Source organism: Mytilus edulis, chromosome 3, assembly GCF_963676685.1.
Source record: "Mytilus edulis chromosome 3, xbMytEdul2.2, whole genome shotgun sequence".
NCBI lineage: Eukaryota > Metazoa > Mollusca > Bivalvia > Mytilida > Mytilidae > Mytilus > Mytilus edulis.
Window position 1 is genome coordinate 1,112,904 of NC_092346.1, and position 15,190 is coordinate 1,128,093.

Sequence of the window (15,190 nt, forward strand, 5' to 3'; positions counted from 1 at the left end):
ATCATTCTCTGTTCAATTTATGTTTGGAATCCACTGTTACAAACCCTCATTCAAACCAATACAAACTTTAAGCTATAATTTCGGATATTGCAAGTCACAGAGTTTTCAAGCCAGTTCGCATTGGAAAAGATGAAAAAGAGAAAAGATCTTTTCTAAATCTTTCCTTTGCCAACAAAGGTCTCGACCTAGGCAATATCCTTCATCATTAAATAGTTCAATCGAAAATACCTCCTTATTTCAAAGACCAGTCTGTACCAATAATTTCTTATACCTATACCAAATCTATTGCAACTAACATTTTCAATTATTAACGCGTTTTGCAGAATCTCGATATTGACGACTTCAAGTCTAAACCTCCTGATTGCACTTGTGCTAGTTCCCAATTCACATATAATCCTGCTGGCCACGTTATTACCGGTGACCTTAACATTGTTAATAACACTTCTCTACGAAATGTGTTATCGAAAGGTCCGAAATATCGTGAGCCTAAATCCATCAATTGGAAATACAACTTTAAAATTTTGATGGATTCAGTCGAGGATTATGCCAGGCAATGGGCTAAACTTGAAAAGGAAGACGTAGAAACTCTATCCGAATGGATTAAGGCAGTGAGGTCGTTAATACAAATCAGAATTAAGAAACTGAATGGGTCCATCAATGCCCATGCTACGTCAATATTTAAAGACCCAAATGTTGCTAAACACTTATCCGACCTCCATGATAAATATGTTGTTATCCCTGCAGACAAAGCCCCAAATAACATCGTTTTTGTCTGTAAAAGTCACTACATTAATTGCTTGATAAACGAATTAGGTATAGACAATTCACTTGGAAACTCAACATATACCCTCACGACACTTACCAAAGAGGAAATCCTTGATAATCATAGGTCTGTTCTTTGTTCCTTTGGTATTTCAACCAAAGATGAAGAACTGGATCTTCCATCACTGTATTGGATACCTAAACTACATAAGTGTTCTTACAAACAACGGAAATCATCCCTTCGTAAATTTTATGGACGCCATCACGAGTTGGTTGACCGTTATGGAATAACCGTTTCACAAATGATATCGGATATGTTCCTTACGTCGTAACTACAATCCCCTTCCCTTTAATATTTCTGTAACTGCATGAAGCAAGACCTGTTTTGTTACCACCCGATAACGGTGTATGAAAAAATACAATATCAGTTTGTAAGTATTTTTTTTCCAATAATTTTCAAGGAATGAACTTTTCAGAACGTCTTTCTTTCTAATGGCAATACATTTTTTTTTAAACATAGAATCAGTATTAACTTTTCTACTCCCTCGACCCCATTGTGATATATGTGGCAGTAATTAGATATACATGATGTATAAGATTATTTTATCAGTTAGTCATTTGATAGAGTAAACAGTATATATATAGACGTAAAAAATTAAGAACTAACAGGAAGAGAGCACGAAATCTTGATACATGTACATGTAACACAAAAACGAATACAAATACATGTATGTTGCAGTATGATTTCCTATTCGGTGTGAAACAAAAGGATTAACAAATGTGTTAAATCTTGCTTGTTTTAAAAGCGTAGTAAATTTTTTTAACATTAAATAAGCTAACATGTATGATGATTTCCCGTAATTGTAGCGATAAATAAACAAAACATCACATTATTTGTTTCGAAAATGACGACAACGACGTTTTTTGTTAAACCTATCAACGATGGAACTTTGAAAATTAATTCCTTAATTGCAATTCACAATGCCTATTGAAGATCATATTGTAGATCAACGATATATTGCGGGGTATACGCTTGAAAAACGATGATAGTCCGTTGGAAAGGGATAAATGGCTGACACGTGTTAAGGGAGAACCATATCTCTTGCACGTAAATGACACATTTTGTAGATTTCGAAAAAGAGCAGGCTAATGCCGATACAAGGCAGCACTCGCACCTGCAAAGTATAAAAGGGTTAGTTAATATAAGTCGCAATAACTTGTTACCCAATCCACAATAACTAAATATGTTTAAACTAACAATATATTATTTTCAAATTTGTACATACGTATCTTATAGAAATATCAAATAGGTTCAATTAATTCTTAGGGTCTTATTTGTATGACGTTTAACAATTGTGTTGTTTGATAATAAAAATGAGATCGTGTTTCATTAAGAACTTATAAAAACCCATAAATCACGTTCAATACCCCAAAGACGACCATGTTCTATTGGCAGTTTATGATCCATACATCTAAAGTTACAATATGTCGTTCAAAGATAACATATATAGTAGATCAACAATATATGTTTTAACTTTCTAGATATCTTATAGAAATGCAAAATATGTTCCCCAATTAAATCTTATGTTCTAATTTATTGGACGTTTAACTGTTGTTTGATAATAAAGATAAGTTTTAGTTTTATAATTTAGTAATTTAAGAAACCATACAATCATGTTCGAAGACCCAAGGACGACCTTGTTCTACAAATGTATAGGCAGTTTATGATTTATACATCTAAAATTACAATATGTCATTAAAAATCATACGGTTCATCAAACAATATATCTTTCAAAATTGTCAACAGTTTTAAAAATTGTATAGTTTAACACTTGAATCAACAATAGTACCCAGTGTTTGTTTACACTGACCATAGAGACATTGTTTGACTAGGTCTCATACAATAACAATTCTTTGGTACACTTTGTCACAGCCAGTACAAGAAAAGACTACGATTATTCAAGTATTTTTCAATACAAATACTTTTTTATTTACATGTTATTTACGATAACTTCTAGTACATTAAGAGAGCTGGCTTATGGAGAGGGTTTGAACTATTTGAGTTAAATCTTATATTTTGTGTAAATGATTCTATTTGTAATTTTTATTGGTGTATAAAGCGTTGAACAAAGAACATTTTGCATGAGGCACGGAAGCGCAGAAGTGAGAACTACTAAAATATGTTCCCGATCATCTTTTTATAACCTTGTAAAGAAAGAAAATAATACCGAACTCCGAGGAAATCGGTCCTTTTCCGTTCAGGTTTAGAGCAAAACTCCTTTGAAACACCGATACAGACATTTTAGCAATAATAAAGGATATACATTATTTCATTATAATTACCTTGCATCAGAACTGATTTCTCTTTTTTTTTTTGGTAATTTATATAAAAATATATATTTGATTAACAAAGTCATATGTTTTTAACGATATAGTTACAGGGGAGGTAATGACGTTGCTAACGTAAAATGTTATTTTCGCGACGTCAAACTGTGACTGTGGAAAAGATGCATTTTTCGACTGATTTTTATCATTCAAACTGATTTAATTTTTAAACGAGTGCATGGACACCTATTTTTTAAAACGACATTTTGTTTCATTTTGCAGGGAGATTATGTGGACCATATTTTATAAAACTGTAAATAGTGCATTTTTTTTAATTTTGATAAATATAAAGCTAAAAATGACGTTTATGTCTCAATGCATGTCCATTTCATAAATATGAGTTATTTCTGAATAAAAAATGCATAAATTTTTGGGATACTTATAATATACAGAAATTACAAATTATTTAACAAAAAAACAATTTGTGTTTATCTCTTAAATCAAAAAAGTTTATGGCTTTCTTTCGAAAGTAAAAATATGGCCACAAATCCGAATTTTGAGCAAATATTCAAAATTTCGACCTCATTTAACTCAAAAAGGAGCACATGGAGGTATATATTTTATTACATTTTTTATTTAATCAGGCAAAAAGTTATCAAAGGTACCAGGATTATAAGCCTATGTGGAAATTTTCATCAAACTGTAAATACGGGATCAAAACTGTATCCTATGCCCTGAAGAACCAAACGTGACATTTTTCCAAATATGACGGTTTTGCTGAATGTGAATATATGCATAGATTTGCGGTTAACACTTCACACTAAAATCTATAACAAATGTTGAAATCGTCCCTATTATCAATTTCCCATTTCTCAGCAGTAACATACCCTCTGCCTCATCGTATGCATGGTGTTTACTGTAACATATCTCATTTGATAAGCCTGTTTATAAAAATAAAGGTAGCAAGTTGGACCCCAAAAATTTTAGACCAATTACCATTTTGAGTTGTATGGGGAAACTTTTTACCGCTATTTTATACCAGCAAGTAAATCTTTTCTCTGAAGAATTTACGATTTTAAACGAAAACCAATGTGGTTTTAGAAAGGGTTTTTCAACAACCGATAATTTATTTGTGATTTATACATTGTTTGAAATTTTAAAGTTAAAATAGAAAAAACTATTTTGTGCATTCGTCGATTTCAAAAAGGTTTTTGACACGATATTGCGAGATGCACTGTGGTACAAAATGCTTTTAAATAATATGAATGCATGTATATATAATGTAATTGAAATTTGTATCAAGGTACAAAGTCATGTATTTCATATAACAATGCCTTATCTGATTTCTTCCCATGTAGTAACGGGTGAGACCTGGCGAAAATTTATCGCCTTTTCTTTTTTCTTTATTTTTAAATGATCTTGATTCTTTTTTGCAAAACTGTAACCTAGAGGGCCTAAAATCAGTGTCAAAAGAGCTTGAGGAAAAACTTGACATTTTTTTAATACTTTTTATCATTCTGTACGCTGATGATACTGTTTTGATGGCCGAATCAGAAACTTTCAGAGCCGATGCTGATCTGGCCATTCGGTCCCAGTACTTAAAAAAAATCTTTCAATCGTTTATAGGTGGATTTAACATACATGAAGAAAATTCAAAAATAAGAAAGCAATGAATGAGGCTTTTAAATTTGATATATGCCTTTTTGTGCTTTTTGTTCAATATCTATTTGTTTTTATTGTGATCGAGATACTTGTTTTCCTTGTACATCCTGTCATTTTGTTATTGTTTATGATATTCTCGTATTCTTGTCTTTCATTTTTGCTAATGTTCTTTGTCTATATGCCTTTTGGTATTACATATAGCGTGGCTCTGGGCTTAAACATCCCGTTATTGTTCTATCATAAACATGTTTGTATGCTTGTCTTTCATTTTTGCTAAGTGCTTTGTCTATATGCCTTTTTGTGTTTTGGTTTTTTTTTTATACCTATATGACGTGACTCTGTACTTTTACCTCCCGTCATTGTGTTATTGTACTATGGTAAATATATTTATTCTTGTCTTTAATTTTTGCTAATATGCTTGGTCTATATGCCATTGTGTGCTTCATTGTTACATATTTGTTTGTTTCATAGCGACAACAATCCCGACCATAGAGCAGACAATAGCCGACGGCCACCAATGGGTCTTCAATATAGCGAGAAGCTCCCGCACCCGGAAGTGTCCTTCAGCTGGCTCCTAAAAAATATGTCTTATAGTTCAGTGGTAATGGACGTCATACTTAACTCCGAATTATACACAAGAAACTAAAATTGAAAATCCTACAATACTAACATAGGCCAGAGGCTCCTGACTTAGGACAGGCGCAAAATTGCGGTTGACTGCTGCACCCCTGTTTTTGACACTTTTACCTAATACGTCTGTTTGCTTTGTTCACACATCGTTGTCAATACAATGGAATTTGATGCGATTATCATACAAGTGAGAGATTAATCTAGCTATAAAACCAGATTTAATCTACAAGAAAATGCCTGAACCAAGTGAGGAATATGACAGTTGTTATCCATTCGTTTGATGTGTTTTATTTTTTAATTTGCCAATCGATTACGGACTTTCCGTTTTTAATTTTTGTGATTTTGTTTTTAACATAAACATGTTTTCTTCTTGTTCTCATTTAGTCACCTATGTGAGGATTTATGAAGTTATCAGTCATTTGTATGACGATATTTAGATGTTCGTTCTAACGGCAGAGTTTGGAAAAAGAGTGACCTTACCGACCCAGCAACACCAAAGTAATTGCAGATAATTGGATCAAAATGTCGTTGCAAAGAATGAAAATCAAATTCTGGTATTTAAATTGAGTTCATATTTATACCAAGGAAATGCATTTTAAATAAAAACAAAACACTACTCAAGTGATGATTAACACTTATACGTTTTGTTTCGTAGAATCTTTAGGCAAAAAAAATGTCACATGTTTGGTTACCCATCCGGAGTACCTGAGATCAGCCCCAGTTTTAAGTTGGGTTCGTGTTGCTTAGTCTTTAGTTTTCTATGTTGTGTTTTGTGTACTTTTGTTTGTCAGTTTGTCTTTTTCCTTCTTTTTAGACATAGCGTTGTCAGTTTATTTTCGATTTTTCATCCATATTATAATTTTATAATTTTACACTTTTTATCGTTTTTGTTCAGTTATTACATGTTCAACAAATTACATAATGTATGAACATACTGAAAGTATCGTGATTAGAACAGCATTGAATTAAATTCGTTAAAAAAATATTAAGGGAAGATTGAAAAATAAGGGAAAAAGAATGAATAACAAAAACCTCCAATTATACACGAATATACGATAAAATGGATTGTGGCAAAATGACGTTTGAATAACAAAAACCTCCAATTATACACGAATATACGATAAAATGGATTGTGACAAAATGACGTTTGAATAACAAAAACCTCCTCCAATTATACACGAATATACGATAAAATGGATTGTGACAAAATGACGTTTGAATAACAAAAACCTCCAATTATACACGAATATACGATAAAATGGATTGTGACAAAATGACGTTTTAATCCTGTTCTATTGTTTAGGAGATATTAAAAGCTTCAAATAAATAAAAAAAAACATACACCCGTTTGGTCTTCAAAAGAATCATCAGTGACGCTCGAATAAAAAAGTTTTTTTGATTTTTATTCAACAACAAATTGCACTTTCTGCTGTTAACAATATACCTCACTAGTCCAGCATACAAGTGAAGAGTCTCTGTTTGTTAATACCGGAAATCCAGGGTTGTTTTCTGGTAAGCATCAATATCTTAAATCAACATTAGTCTTATAATCTAACAGCTAAGTTGTAAAAATTATCAGCATGAAATAATAAACAAGTAAATATCAGCGAGACTTATTTGATTACCTATATATATATTAATAGAAAAGAATACTATATATATATCATCTAGCAATAAATGACTTTTGAGTATAGTTTCCGGAAATTTTCCATAATAAAAAAGTTAATAAGGCCAAACAAAGTACGAAGTAAAAGAGCATTGAGAATCGAAAAATTCTAAAAGCTGTAAAATACAATTTATGTATAATCTATTCCTGAGATAGAAATTAGTGTTTGTCAAACTGGTATATATTCAATGAAATTTTTCAGATAAAGTGTGTTGTTCAAGTTTTTTTGAAACCTTATATAATTTTTCAAAGGATCAAAGTTAACTTAAACGAGCCAGAATTAGTAAAGGTGTTTGTTGTCGCATCTAACTATACATCTTTATTTGTATTTGTAAAATTATCAACGGAGTGAGAAACTTTTTTTCCGGTGATAAATTGGGTATCATATTGTAATGCAACAGATACCCTGAAATTTACCAATTCACTATTTTTTACATAAGAGAATGCCTGTACCAAGTCAGGTTTGATAGTTTGAGCTTTTAATTTTGCCATTTGATAAGGGACTTTCCATTTTGAATGTTTCCATGAGTTAGAATTTTTGTGATTTTACAGTTTACTTATGCTTTTTATATCGTTTGTTTCCATTATACACTTTTGTCTTTTTAAAATCTTTACATAAAATTACAACATAAAATTGATAAATTTTCGACTTCAGGTTCGCATTGACGTTGAGTAACTGCTCTTGAAACAGATTGCTGTCGAGTTATTTGTTCCGCCATGCATATTATTTGTTTAACAAGCTCATCATTTCCACTTTTTCTATTGTTCAATGGTTTATATCTCATATCGAATTTGTTAAGCAGTTGAATAGAGTTTTTATCGAGAGTTGCAATAAAGTCTTCAAATTTTGGCTCCAATATTCCTTGATCCTGAGAATCTGATATCCACTCGTCTAAATGAGTAAAAATTACAATGGTCGCCTTTTCAAAATCTTGACCAATATATCTGATGAATTGATTAATTAAATTGTTTTCCTCCCCCGTGATACGTCCAATCTTAATGCATAAAAGATATATGATATTCCCCTTAGACTTTTCCGAAATATGTTTTCGTAATTTTGCACTTTCCTCTGGTGAAAAAGTATCTGTTCCTGGAGTATCGATCACACGCAGGTGTCTATCAAACCGAGATGCCCTTTCTACTGCGCATGAGTTAGTTTCGATTTGATATCCAAATTTAAATGCCTCATTAGATCCAAGAATGGTATTGCCAGTTCTGCTTTTTCCGGATCCTTTTCTTCCAAGCAGAACCAAATTAATGGTCTGTTCTGAAAAGTTGGTTTCAGTAGCCATGTTGTACTGAAAACATATAAAACATACGTTCCATTTCAATAATCCGAATGCTAAAGCAAACCAAGTAAAAAAGAAACTTAGATTTACTGATTGTCGCACCCAGATTTGTTTTTAAGGTGGACCCTCGATATATATTTCCTCAGATAGAACTTTTCCATACTTTGCCAAATAATGATTCTTCAATGCCTTTTTACAACAATATGATAAAAATTAACGGTCACTGTGCTATTTTTCAAGCTACATATCGTGCAAAATTATATAAAGCTTTATTACAACTATCGCATAAACTTAACATGATCCAAGGAAATGAGGTCACGGTCATATAAACCAAGCGAGAAATACGTGTACATGGTGTACACCTTACAAACATTCAATACACTAAATATAGTTGTCCTATTGCTTACAGTTTCTAAGAAAAAGACTTCACCACAAAAAAACTAATCATTGACCAATGCACCATGAAAATGAGGTCAAGGTCAGATGAACCATGTCATGTGCACATGTTCAGCTTACAATCATTCCATTCAACATATGTAGTTGACCTATTGCTTTAATATAGTGTAAGAAAAATAGACCAAAACACAAAAAACTTCACATTAAGCAATGAACCATGAAAATGAGGTCAAGGTCAAATAAAACCTCCTAGACTGAAATGTACATCATAAAATATTTCCATACACCAAATATATTAGACCTATTGAATATAGTACAAATGTAGAAAAAAAAGAAAAAAAACACAAAAACTTAACTTTGACCACTGAACCATGAAAATGAGGTAAAGGTCAGATGACACCTGCCAGACGGACATGTACACCTTACAATCCTTCCATACACCAAATATACTAGACCTATTGTTTATAGTATCCGAGATGTGGACTTGATCACCAAAACTGAACCTTGTTCACTGATCCATGAAATGAGGTCGAAGTCAAGAGAAAATGGTCTGAAGGGCATGGGGTCCTTGCAAGATATGTACATGTTCCGGACCATATGAGTATTTGGACCATACGCGTATGGTCTGACCATATGAGTATATACTCGTATGGTTATTAACGGGCCGGACCACATGAGTATTTTGACCATATAGGTATTTTTTTCAAATATGCATCACAAACGTTTCAATAATACAATAAACTTTATCTAAAAAACATTAATGGTTACATGACAGTGTATTAATTTAAAGGCTACGTTAAAATTAAATATCGATGCTAAAGTTAATTTTCATCGCTTATTACATTCTTAGCATGTAGGCTTATGGTGACATTTACTTCCATACGGTTACGGTAACTTTTTTTCGCATTTGCACGTCATGGATGTGCACGGTATTTTTCAGTTACACCTGCAAGTGAAAAGATAGCCTTCTTTGCAGCTGCGTGCAGTGATGCCGATGTTTTGGGTTATTCCGATGTGTCAGCGGTATTTATGAAGCTCTAGATTTCAAATATCGTAATATGACTACAGTACACAATATTTACAAAACAGCTTAAATGAAAATATTTTCCTTGCCAGTGACTTCTTGTGTAGCAGTTTATTGAGATTTTTTTGGAAGTTATCTTTTCGAGTCGACATCGGTTTAAAAAGTGTTTATTATAGTTTTGACTATAGGTAGTAAAATAAACTATGTGAAACTTCTTATTTTTATTCAGTTAATCTCTTGGGTAATAATAATATGATAATTAAATGACCTATATGATACTATATGAAGAGTTAAGAAGTAATTAAAGTAAACCGTAACAGAGTGTTAATTACCCCAACCATACGCGTACGGTCGGACCATATGAGTATATACCCATATGGTCATGACCATACGCGTATGGTCCAAATACTCATATGGTCCGGAACATACATACCAAATATGGTTATCCTATTACTCATAATAAGAATTACATTACAAAAAAATCTCAACTTTTTTTCAAGTAGTCACTAAACCATGAAAATTGGGGTCAATGACATTGGCCATTTGACAGACGGAAACTTCGTAACATAAGGCATTTATATACAAAGTATGAAGCATCAAGATCTTCCACCGTTTACAATGTAAATAGATATCAAAGGTACCAGGATTATAAAGCTTTTCAGAACTAGCTGACGCTGCCGTGTCACTTAATTTCCCTATGTCGAGATTTCTATGACAAAATTCACAGGCTCGACAATAACCACATTGTCACCAGCCTATTTGTACTGATTAGTACATTTTAGTATAGTAACACAATTGAAAGAATTAAACCAAAAAGATTTTGTATTACATAATAACAGCTGAAGTCAGCATTTCTTTTATTTGTCTTATTGTATATTCTCACTAAGAATACCAAATCAACCAACATTTATGCTTTAAGTTCAATCATTGCCGAATACTTTTCCTTGAATGTTTCGCAGACATCTAAACGCCAATGAATTTTGGTTCGAGTGCACCCTAGTGCCAACAGGTATGGTAAATGACTCTTGGTAAAAAATCCCGATAAAATGTAAAAAACACAACTTCAAACACATTTTACCACAGCAGTGTATTAGTTAAACTCTAGGAAAACACTTTAGTGCACGAACTATGAATTTTGTGTCTAAATGAACCTACTTATGGATAATTTTTCTACGAGACCACACCAAAACAACGACAGCCATTAATACGTGGATGAACTTTTATCTAACATTTTTGAATTTGGCTTTGAAGACTTTGGTGATGCAAGTACGTCTAACAACTGGTCTCTAACTTACTAACTACAAACTGAAAACCAAAATATTTATATTGTACATTTATATATATTTATATATATAGTGATTGTTTCATAACTAAGTAGATGAAGGGAGGCGACTCCGACGAAACATACTCTACAACCCCATTAAACATTAAAAAACGTCGACGCCGAAAATCTTCAAGGCCATCACCGTCGTCGCAAGTTGAGGACAAGAGACAACGTACAAATAGTGAAATAAGTTCCGAGTCGGACACAGTCAGCGAGTCAGAACAATCAGATTGTAATTCTAGAGGAAAAGTCGAAATGAGTAATCCATCAGACTTGCTTCCTAAAGTATCTTTGACTGAAATTGATATAGTTAGGATAGCCGAAACTGTTAAACAGCTACTGAAAGACGATATTGACAAGACCGTCGAGAGGGTTGTAAACGAAAAACAAAAACACCTAATTGACAGGATAAACGACATAGAAGAAAAACAATGCAAAATGGAATCAACCCTTAAAATAAAAACAAACCAACTAAATGAGCTGCATGTAAAAAACACTAAACTACAAGAAAAAGTTGACGACCTCGAACAGCACAGTAGAAAAGGTCTACTCCGTCTAAGTGGTGTGCCTTTTTCAAGAGGTGAAAATACTACTGAAAAGGTGATTGACATAGTAAAAAGGATAGGAGTGAACATAAAAGTTGATGACATTAGCGTAAGCCATCGTACAGGAAAATTCAAGGAAAATAAAACTCGCCAAATCATTGCAAGGTTCCCAAAGCATGATTTAAAAGTCGAAATTTTAAAATCGGCCAAGAAACTTAGAGAAATACCAGGTCTTCATGATATTTGTATAAACCAAGACTTAACAAAGACGCGAGATGAAATAGCATTCAAAGCTAGAGCGTATGTGCGCAACCATAGACTTAAGGCAACATGGGTGGTTGATGGAAAGATCATGATTATTGGGAACGACAACAAAAAACACGCCGTCACACGTATGTATGATCTGAATGACTATGTTTTCCAATCCGATAACTTTACTGAAATAAACGAGATTGAAGACAATCAAGAAACAGAAATGCAGTACGCGTCGAATGGTCATGACAGGGTCAGCGAACAACCAGCTAGTGACGTTCCTGTTCAACTTTATACGAGTGCACTAGGTACTAATAAATGATCAACCAATTAAAAACGATGTAAAAATATCACATTTACAATTTTCCTATACAGCGAAAATTTTAGATTAATCAAGCGTACATCTGTACTCATTTGACTATTAGTACTTATGAAAATGTATACATATTGTTACTTTGATACATGTAAAAATAATTTGCCAAAAATAGTTATGTTCTACTACATGTAATTCAAAGTGTCATTGTATTCTACCCCTTATATCGAAATAAGTTGTATTCCCGTTTCCTTTTGGCTTTTTACTTAATTCCCCCCCCCCCTTTTTTTTTTCCTCTGGTTATGTTTACAATTTTCCTATACAGCGAAAATTTTAGATTAATCAAGCGTACACCTGTACTCATTTGACTATTAGTACTTATGAAAATGTATACATATTGTTACTTTGATACATGTAAAAAAAAAATTGCCAAAAATAGTTATGTTCTACTACATGTAATTCAAAGTGTCATTGTATTCTACCCCTTATATCGAAATAAGTTGTATTCCCGTTTCCCTTTGACTTTTTACTTAATTCCCCCCCCCCTTTTTTATTTCCTCTGATTATGTTGATGGGTTTTCAGTTGTTGGTGTGTTTTTTTGTGTTTTTTTTTTTTGTGTTTGTTTTATTTTCTTGCATTGTTTGAGTTTTTGTTTTTTTGTTTTGTTGAATTAGTTAAAAAGATCAAATTCACTCAAAAAGCCTTTATTCATTGCTTATTAGTAGTCAATTAAAGCACCTAAAACAAACAAAAATGTTATTCTAATATATCTTCTTGATATACGAATCTTGATGTCCAAACAGAGTTAATACTATTTATTTTCTTTTAACAGTACAACTATTTTTGGCACTGTTGTGGTAAAATCCTGTTTTTTTTCTGTTACATGTTCCACTCCCTTTTCACTTTGTATACATTTTACTTTTTCCTACTTACTTTTTTTTATCAGTCATCCACGTCCTACTATTCCTATCAGCTGTCGTCAGTCACTGTTGCCTCCAACACACGATCCGATTATAACCATTATTATACTATGAGCACACTAAGCCCCCACGCGTGTCCTATATTACACAAAGTATCTACTATAATAATACCGTTATGTCAAACGTTGACCTAATTACATATAGGGCACGCGTTGGGTCAAATTACTCGCGGTCTACTCGATTGCCTAAGCATCTACGCCTAACTATAGATCAACTTGTGTTATTACTGATCATAACAAAGTACAAATCTTTTGGTGTACATTTATATGTCCTATGTCGAATGATATGTAACATTGAAATAACAATGTTATTTTATGCTTTACTTAATGTTAGATTAAACTATTACTCAAAACAAAAACATAAACTTGATGATTTTCAGAATATGAATTTGAGTGTATTGTCGTCGTTGGTGATTTTACTGACCATCTTAATTATTGCCACGTGTTTATGGTTGTTTTATCTCATGTATAGAGCTGGTGATATAGAAAAAAATCCCGGTCCAATCTCTAATTCTACAAGTAGTCCAAGTATCTGTTCAACACATTCCGACTCCTGGCTCACTGGTAGTCAGTTTCTAACTTTTACATGTTTAAATACACAAAGTTTCCTAGCGAAACGAGACTTAATTGAAGCTGAGCTTAGCGACAGAGATATTTTGTTATTTACCGAAACCTGGTTTAATACACACACTGATGACAGCAATATCAAATTGGAATCTTTTAAAAAACCATACAGAAATGATAGAAATCATAAAGCAGGAGGGGGTGTGGCTATTTATGTGAAAGAAAATATTTTTAGTGAAGAAAAACCTGAATTTAAAATAAACGGATTGGAATGTGTTTGGGTCAAAATACATGTTAAAGGAACAAATATATTATTTGGGAATTTTTATAGACCGCCAGATTCAGATAACCAAACGTGGGAAAAAATAAACTATTCAATAGATCTTGCCATAAATTCGAATGCAGATAAAATTATAATTTGCGGTGATTTTAATGATGACCAACTTAATCATAGCAAACAAAATCTTAGAGAAATTTGCAACCAAAATAGCTTATATCAAATAATTACTGATGCTACATATTTTTGCGAAAAGTCAGTGTCGCTACTTGATCTCATTATGGTAAATGATCCGGATGTAATACTGTACTCAGAAGTTGGTAAAAACATCCTCGAAAATTCTGTACGTTATCATTGCCCTATAAGTGCAGTAATAAATATCGAAAAACAATTAACCAAATCCTTTAAAAGACAAATTTGGCAATACCACTTAGGCGATTATGACTTGTTTAAAAACGAACTCCTTAAAATTAACTGGGATTCTCTAATTGATAATCACAACATTAATACCGCGGCAGTAAATGTTACGGAAAAAATTCTCGAAGCGGCAGCAAAATCAATCCCGAATAAAATGGTTCAGGTTAGGAAAAATGATCCACCTTGGATGAATTCGAATATAAGAAAAATGATTCGGAAGCGTAAAAGATTAAATAAAAAGGCAAAAATAACAAACGATGAAATTGATTGGTCAAATTTTCGACGTATAAGAAATAAATGCATAAACTATGTTCGATCAAGTAAAAAAAAATTCTTAGAAAAGCAAATAAGTAAAGTTGATAGTATTCACACATTAAGCACTAAACAATGGTGGAAAACCATAAAAAATTTGATCGGACTACCAAACAAAAAATCAACATATCCAACTTTAATTTTCAATAACCAATATATAGAAAGTGATTACGACAAGGCTACATATTTTAACGATTATTTCTGCGCTCAGTCTTCTGTTGATGATTCACATAATGTATTACCAATATTAGAAAATGATGAAATTAATAAACTACAGGAACTGGTTATTAGTGAGCAGGATGTTGAAGATGTACTTTTGAATCTTGATATTTCAAAAGCTACAGGGCCTGATTTAATCAGTCCAAGACTCCTGAGGGCGGCAGCAACTGTCTTGAAGTATCCATTTACAAAACTTTTTAATCTATCCCTCTTAACAGGGAGGTTTCCAGATG

The 15,190-nt window shown here is 32.4% G+C and overlaps 1 protein-coding gene across 1 annotated transcript; it reads right to left on the minus strand.

The window, feature by feature from the left end:
• Nucleotides 1-7,656: 7,656 nt before the first annotated feature.
• LOC139518201 (GTPase IMAP family member 4-like) lies at nt 7,657-8,337 on the minus strand. The gene has a single exon (XM_071309887.1). It carries the CDS (start codon nt 8,335-8,337, stop codon nt 7,657-7,659), a length of 681 nt encoding a protein of 226 aa, XP_071165988.1.
• Between the last annotated feature and the right edge of the window lie 6,853 nt (nt 8,338-15,190).